The sequence below is a fragment of the Lycium barbarum genome, chromosome 2 (genome assembly GCF_019175385.1).
Source record: "Lycium barbarum isolate Lr01 chromosome 2, ASM1917538v2, whole genome shotgun sequence".
NCBI classification, from domain to species: domain Eukaryota; kingdom Viridiplantae; phylum Streptophyta; class Magnoliopsida; order Solanales; family Solanaceae; genus Lycium; species Lycium barbarum.
Window position 1 is genome coordinate 93,009,135 of NC_083338.1, and position 8,655 is coordinate 93,017,789.

General features: G+C 35.4%; 1 protein-coding gene across 1 annotated transcript; it reads right to left on the bottom strand.

The window, feature by feature from the left end:
- Positions 1 to 680: 680 nt before the first annotated feature.
- LOC132626620 (ubiquitin C-terminal hydrolase 13-like) lies at positions 681 to 5,976 on the bottom strand. The gene is made up of 4 exons (XM_060341544.1): positions 5,505 to 5,976; positions 2,450 to 2,530; positions 1,703 to 1,813; positions 681 to 1,021 (listed from the first exon to the last, which is right to left on the bottom strand). The coding sequence occupies exons 1-4, from the start codon at positions 5,505 to 5,507 to the stop codon at positions 905 to 907; spliced, it is 312 nt and encodes a 103-aa protein (XP_060197527.1). The 5' UTR covers positions 5,508 to 5,976; the 3' UTR covers positions 681 to 904.
- Between the last annotated feature and the right edge of the window lie 2,679 nt (positions 5,977 to 8,655).

Here is an 8,655-nt window from a genome sequence, read left to right on the forward strand (position 1 = left end):
ACGAACAATAATTTCTTTTACCATAGACAAATCCTTGTTTCAGCTATAAAACTCGGGAACATGGGCACGCCCCCCCCCCCCCCCCCCCTCCACTACGCTTAACCACATCAGACTTAAAGCAATAACCGGGTTTTGAACTCATGACCTGCACCTACCACACATCCCGTGCTCTATTACCTTGGCCATTGAACCAAAGCCTTTGGGGCAACATCATGAAAAGTTAACTATTTCTTTTAAAATATTCATCTTCTTGAACATTTTGTCTTCGCTATAACTATTAAAATAAAAAATAAGACTCGCCCCGAATTTGGTTGAAAAAGGAAAATCAGAAAAGTAGTTTTCCTGGAACCTGTCATCCTATCTCCCCACTAACTAACTTTCCTTTTAAGGAATCCATTTGAACTCACAAATTATGAGTAAAACAGCAGAGTAATAAGAAAGACAACATCACTCAACTAATAAGCTGAAAACATATGCGGGAAAATCAATCAAAACATCCTAATATGTCCCCCATTTGGAACACCATTTCAAGATCTATAACATAGAAACGTCGAGGCAAGTATACAACACATGTACCATGGATGTCCAAGATGTGGCTGCATCAAATTTTCCCTACATATATTATCTTCTGAAAAGAAAATGGCAGTAGATATAAACCCTCCACCTAACCAAAAGAATTTACTAGGGGATGACACTCTTCTGTGATATGTTCTTTTTACCGAGGAGGAGGAAACTGCTATTCTTTTTCAAATACTCAATGCAGCAATTAAAGATATCAAAGCAGCAAAACTTACCTTTGATTTGATTTCATTAAGCACATCACCCACAGTACTCTGCTTAGACAATCTTATATTCAGAATTTCAATCTGAAAGCAATGTAAAAACTCAATAAAAAGAAACTTGGTCATCTCAGACACACCTCATCCTTTGTGGAATGATGAGCGTTGACCTTGAGTGTCTTCAGACATTGCAACTCTGGCAGAGGGATGTTCAGAACCTCATAATACAGAATATCAGAGATCTGTAAAGAGAAAAATAACAAATCAAAAAGAACAAAGAGTAATATCTAAAGAGAGTCAATCAAACACAACATGCATCATTGTAACAAACTACCGTGCTACTTCGTCAAAAAGTAAAACTTACAAAAAGCATTTATATGCTTCCTGCTGAAGTCAATCCATGTACAACAAGCCTGATTGTAGTGGATAAGCATGTCAACCACATGATCAACAGACCGATATTTAATGGGGTTGGGCTTTGGTTGCTGGGAGTAGCAGTTATGAGGAGTTAGCCTAATTTTTGAAGGGTCATCCGGACCAAGACGCTGAGCTACTTTGTCCACTACTTCATTATATGTATTGCTTTTCGCTCTAGAATTGATGAAAGAATGGATAAATACTGACAACTCAAGACAAAAATCAACTTCTTTTGGTTTCTCCAAAGCTCTAAAATGGACAATATGTAATCAATTATTTCAAAAATAAACAATCAAAATTGGTGTCATCAATGGACAGAAATAAAGGATCCTAGTGTATCATACGCTGGCATCAGAGACAAAATTAAAGGAGAGGTTAGCGTTGAATACTAGTATCCCCCCCCTCGCACATGCCCATGCCCAAAGCAAGGGAAAAAGGTATAACTAACTGACACAGCATAGGTACAGTAGCCAGAACTGAAGCTGTAACCAAAAGATGGGATTCACCTGGCGATTTTTCACATATTCCAAAAATGAAGGAACATCTGGAAAACGGGCTTGTTGTTCAACTTCAGGAGAAAGTTTCTTCTTAAAGCAAATAATGTCTCCATCTTCAATCTGTTGGAAATAGGGAAGTCAGTAAAGCAAATCTACACAACGAAAGATACTCAGCAGTTTGGCAGGGAAAAGAAGGATGAGCGAAAGCTTGGCTAAATGGAAAAGAAGCATTCTTGTTTAGGAATTCACACATGACTGAAGCTTCATTTTTATTTCCTATGGGTCAATAACATTAGATACATAATCGTCATGGCATCAATAACAGAAAGAAGGCAGTAGTAACACTCCTCAAAAAGTTCAATTTCTTGGTCAGGAGCAAATCCAGCCAATTCATTCAGTTTTCCAAGTATTTCAACTGGCTTACTGGAATTCTTCACAAAAAGCCTACCAATATAACTAGAATTCCAAATTTGAAAGAAGCTGAGCTGCTAAACCTCCACAAGAAAATACGTAACATGTATTCTCTAAGAAAAAACATACTTACCGTAGCTCTTCTTTTTCGGGATCATAAAGTTTGAAGAAAAGGAGTATATCATCTTCACTTTTATCAGGTGAAGGAACAGGAACAAGATACTAGTATTTTTCCATGCAGTAGTCATGAGAAATAGCAGACTCAAAGGCATAAAATACCTGACAATAGCTAGAACTAAAACTAAGCAATTAGAAAAATAATCTTTAGGGTATTTAAGGAGGTACCGCCCCATTCTCCACTTCCAAAAATAACTTCAGTTCCGCTGTGTTTGTCTTGTTAGAAACTTCTTCTCTTAACTGCCCAACCTTCACATGCAAATGGTTCTCTTAGATGATAGTGCTCACAGTTCAAGGAAAAGCTAAAGGAAACTTATTAAGCAAATCATTATAATCAATTTTTTTCGGGGAAACAAGGACAATGAACTGGAACGTCAGCAATGCAAACATTGACGGATGTAACAATTAACAAATAGTTGATAAAGGATTACACAAGGAAAAGAGAACTATTAGCAAGAATAAAGTTCAACGATGCAATTATTTTGAATAAATCAACAGAGGAATGGCTATGTGATAAACAAGGATATACTGAAAATTTGATGTTCTTCATAACGCAAGTGGAAATCTTATTCGCATGATCAAGACAGTATAAAGATCGTCATAAATATGAATAAACATCAACTTACATCATAAAGATAAATTCTGGATTCCATATAATTAAACTATTAAGAAACTTAACTACATACTTGAAGATTAGTACCTACCGCTCTCATTGTGTCTACTTTTATTTGACTTAGTGACTAATCAGACAGTCAAAAATATATTACCTCCGGATCAAAAATATATTACTCCGGATAGTAATCTTTTTTAATCATTTTCTATTATTTTTTGATAATATTTGAACTTGAAAGTGATACAACTCAATTAGCTTTAAAATCGATAAATTTAGTCAAACAAAACATCTTAGTCACTATTTAACAATATAATGGAATTGAACAATTACAAATAGAGGAAACAAGTGATTGCTTTTAAAGAAAATCTTTCAAATTAAAAATATCAGACAGCATTAGCAAGCACTCCTGTATTCTGACTAACAACTAAACCAGATTCATTTGATACTCTGATTATAACATGCAATTTGCACCTTTAAGACTGCTCGGTGCATTTTACATGTCAACGATGTTGCTTAGGTTGTTAGAAGAAAACAACTAACTATAACTAGCCAAAAGCCACTAGTGGGGGATCAAATTTTTGAAAAGGATCAAAATATATTAGTTATTCCAACCATATATTGGGAAGACAACGTTCACATCTCCAAATATTCCCAACCAGTTGAGAATATTGGATTATAGTTATGTCAAAAGGTATGAAAATTAAAGATGGCTTCTAATTTGGCCCCTTATCTTTCTCTGAGCAAGGGGCCAAATTTATTCAAATGATAAAATGGTGTGAAAATTTCGACAATGAGAAAAAGATGGTAAATTTTCATCAAGCACCGTATCATAAGCACTATAAGACATGTCCCCTGACGCTAAGAAAAGGTGAGCAATCATAAAGAAACCTTTTTTATTAAGAAACTCAAAGATAGGCATATAGCATACAAACACATAAAGATACAACTGAGTATGAGTTGAAGTATTTTAAAAAGGTCCCAATAAGTACTTCAAACAAGAGGGCTTCTGAATATATGAAATGGCAATGAAGAACAAAGCACATTATTTTTTAGGAAATATATAAAGAGCAAAGCACAATGTAATACCAAATTAATAACATAAATGATTCTGGATTCAAGCTTGAATTGCACAAGTTTATACCTTTTTTCATAGTATACTTGGGATTTATTATATTCACAATAGCTAAGCTGAACTGGGCATACCTACTCCATCCATTTAAATGTAACTGAATCTGCCACATCTAAATACATCGACAAACATGTTGGAAATATAAGGCGGGCCCTTGATAATACCATAGGGCACAAAGAGGATGGAAGAGGGAGAGAGACATTAAGCTCACTTCATATCATAATAAAACTCCACTCTTACATAATAACATTACAAAAGGGGCATATATAGGTGCTAAAGGATAATTCTAGACAGAAAACTACTTAATGTTTTCACACTCTTAATATGAACTTGGTCATCTCATAAACACAAAATCATGACACCTAATAACACTTAAATTCTATGCATCTAATCACACAGATATCCTAAAACCACATAGATAACATCAAAGTGTATGGACTTAAAATATTCAAAATTATATTTTCAACACTTCCCCTTAATTTTGAATTTTCTTTTCATATTGATCCTTCATCGTTCTTTGATGATTTGTGCTTCATTTCCAATACATCCTCTTTGTGTACGCCTTCCAAATTTGCCTTCAAACATAATCTTTCCATGAATCTAGGTTGGTGATCTATAACTTTTCACATTCACCAATTGCTAGTTATAACTTCAACTTTTTCAGCAATTCCTTCAAAATTGGCTCATACTGAACAATCACATGATACATGCGGTTCGATCTCCATTTTCTTAAACTTTTGGCCTTTGCAAACACAAATTCACGGAAGACTCTCTTGTCTTCTCTTCCTATCTTGTGAAGTCCTTCAAGACTCACACCTTTCGGACGGGTTGTTCTTCTCTTCACAAACCTTAATAATTCACTCTTCTTTTGCAAATAGCCGGCTTCTCAATAGGTCATCAAACCTAGAGACACACCTTCAATGGAGATAGCCAAAATTTCACCTTTACACCTTCCAGGATCGAAATAACGCTTTGATACTACTTGTTGGAATATAAGGGCGTGCTCTTGATAATATCATAGGGCACAAAGAGGATGAAAGAGGGAGAGAGACATTAAGCTCACTTCATATCATATTAAAACTCCACTCTTACATAATAACATTACAAAAGGGGTATATATAGGTGCTAAAGGATAATTCTAGACAGAAAACTATTAAATGTTTTCACACCCTTATTATGAACTTGGTCATCTCATAAACACAAAATCATGCACCTAATAACACTTAAATTATATGCATCTAATCACATAGATATCCTAAAACCACATAGATAACATCAAAGTGCATGAACTTATAATATTCAAAAATATATTTTCAACAAAACAATCCTCCTTTCGGAAATATTAGCACTCTCCTGAAAAAAAAAAGTCATCCAGGAACCAATTATAACACTTCATTAAAAAACTTAATGACCCAGATAAGTGATATTTCACTTCCATTTTTAAATGGAAAGTCCCAGATAAGTGAAAATGTTTCACTAACCATTTATAACCACCAACAGTGAAAACCTCAGAATATTAATTTTTCAATGATAGCCGAGAGAAATTATCAATTGTCCAAGTAAACCACGAAGCCTGCGGTTCATCCACAGCTTGATTCTCCACTGCACTAGCATTCTCAATCGGCATCACTGAAAATCAAATTGACCAATATAAACATGGCAATTCTAAGCATAACCCTGATAAACGCCAATCTAAAATATTCTTTGTAACAGAAAAATGTGGATGCCGGCAGAACTAAAATGATACAGGGGTGTAGGAGCAAAATCTTTTACAATACCTAATATCTAAAGTTGTCAAAAAGGGCCAATAAGAGAGATGTGAGGAAAAAAAAGTTTGGAGCACCAAATCTCCAAGGATGTAGCTTTCTTTGTTTTGTGTGCAGTACGAGATGCTTTATTAACAGCATATAATTTAAAGAAAGAGAAGGGGGATATCTAGGAGTTGGTGTAGCATATTCAAAGAATCAGGTGAAAATACTAATAATCTCTTGTTGCATGGCAAGTAGGCTATAGACCCTTGATTATTATTGACTAACGGTTGTGGGTGCAACTGTGCAAGCAATCAAAAGTTAGAAAATGGTCAAAATGTCATAATGAAATAACTTGAATTATCAAAATAATAATCAAGACAGCTACGACTACAGTCTACAAATAAGCCTCAATTCTAAACTAGTCGGGATTTTGACTGCATGAATCATCAGTATGACCATATACATCCCTGTATTAGGCCCATTTAATTCAAGAACCTTAATTCTTTGCTCGTTAAGGCTTCTCAACGTAATCTTCAACACCGGATGGTGCTTAATAATGAAATAACTTGAATTATGAAAATCATAATAATAATCATAATAATAAACCAAGACAGCTAAATGGTCAAAATGTGGTAACTTTCTATGGGCTGAGGATCTTCAACTAAGGGCTGAGGACCATCAACCAAGTCTGAATGCGGCACCAGCATCTCCTCATCTTCCTCATGCTGCATTTTTTCAAAGACCAATGAAATTTCATTGAATACTAAACATAATTATAACAAAAAGACATATGCACAAGAAAATCAACACCTCACAGATGGGTAGAGCCAAGTAGATGGAAGGGGGTCATCCGAACCCCCTTCAGTGAAAAATTACACTATATACACAAGGTTAAAATAATTTTTTTATGTATATATAGTAGATGTTGAACCCGGAACCCGCGGGTGAGAAGTACTAACCTTCTGGTGCCTTAGTACTTTTCATGGAACTAATCCATTTTTTTCGCCTCATATGTTGAGTTTTCACTCATAGGCATCATTATATACTCACAAGTCACAAGAATCTAGATACACTGAAAATTGGAAATATAGTAACTGAATTTTGGCGTACTGAATAACCATAACCTTGCTATTTGAAAGACTGCATAAATGGTAACTAGTAGCTGAGGTAAACTAATAGCGGTAAAACATGATAACTGCTTTTGTACATTCTGATAAGGGTTATGCTCTAGTCTGTAGTAACCATGCATTTTATCCCACTTTCTATATCATCTTAAGTCTCATCTATTACCAATATGTAAGTCACAATTATACCCCAATAGGTAATCATCCTCAATTGGGCATTGATTTCCCTGCTCGTCGCCTGCGCATTCGATACGTACAAAATTCGATAGGAAGAGAATGTTACTTAATGATCTATGCTTCATGGAACGATCTAGAGTAGAAAGAAGTGAGACAACCATGAATGTCTTGGTAAAAAACCATTTACTTGTAATCTTCGACACCGGATGGGAACTCTACTAGACACAGCTTCATAGATTCCCTAGGACACTTAAACCTAATGTTTTGATACCAAGCTTTTTCATGCCCCCAACCATAGCTTGGGTGTAACACGACACTCGGTACCTGACTGCGTGTGATCGAGCGAACCACATGGCTGGCTAAATCAACATGGGACATATACTGATGCGGAATATAATATATAAACATGCTGAGATACTAATATGTTTAACTGATTAATCATAAATGCGGAATAAGTTTGAAGTGTAAAAAATGTAGCCAACATGGCTAACATAAAAGCCTGCTAGCTACTGTCTGACCACTATTCTAGTCTATGAAGCCTCTAAAGAATAATGAAGTACTGATTGTTTACCAAGACAAGGACCCCAGCGTACTTGACTGTCTAAAATACTGAAAGATTATAAATAAGATAATGCACCGAAGGAAACTAGGTCTCACCAAGTAGCTTATACGAAAATCCTAGCGAGCAGATCCGCCGTCCTATAAATCAGTACCTGCATCGTGAAATGCAGGCCTCGAGCAAAAAGGACGTAAGTTCATTTGAATTGTACTTGTATGTAAGACCAACTGAAAGAACAAATAATTGTGGGATGCTCGGGAAAGGGCAACCCAAATCAATAAACATGAACATACTGAAACCAAAATATACCGATAGTTGAACTGAACAAGAAAAGTATAGTCATATGTACTCCCTATTCTGAATGTGATATCACCTGTTTTAACTGAGTTTATATTTTGTGGCCTCAGGCCCAAAAGTAAGTGCACAAATCGGTGGCCTCGGGCCCAAGTATACGTATACATAAACTGTGGCCTCGAGACCAAATACAAGTATTCAACATTATCACGACCCTAATTACCGATCGTGCGGGCACCTACCTTATTATCACTAGTAGGAAAACCCTTACCCGTTAACCCATTAATCATTAGCCAATTTTAACTTCTTTAATCATTTATTAACAGTCAATAGATAAGTGAATGAATGAATAAATAAAACAACTCATAATTAATAGATAACAGAAGTGTGGAAGTCTAATTATTACACCCCCAAAATCTGAAAAGTCATCGTACAAGGATTCTAACTAACAATGTCTAAAGAATGAAGTATATCTCAAATATAATAACAAAGAATGTCTAAATAAAATGGACATCTAGAAAGAGAGATCTTCAGGTGGTATGGCATGGATAGAAGCTCACCCTTGGATTTCAACTAATACAGTTACAAAAATTTTGAACAAGAACACCAGTAATTGCACCATAGCAAGACCCCCACCCGAACACAAAAAAAACTAGCCCCTGATCAATAAATCTGTTGTATAAAGTGTTGCTAATGCATTATGAACTTGAATTAACCCTCCATGATC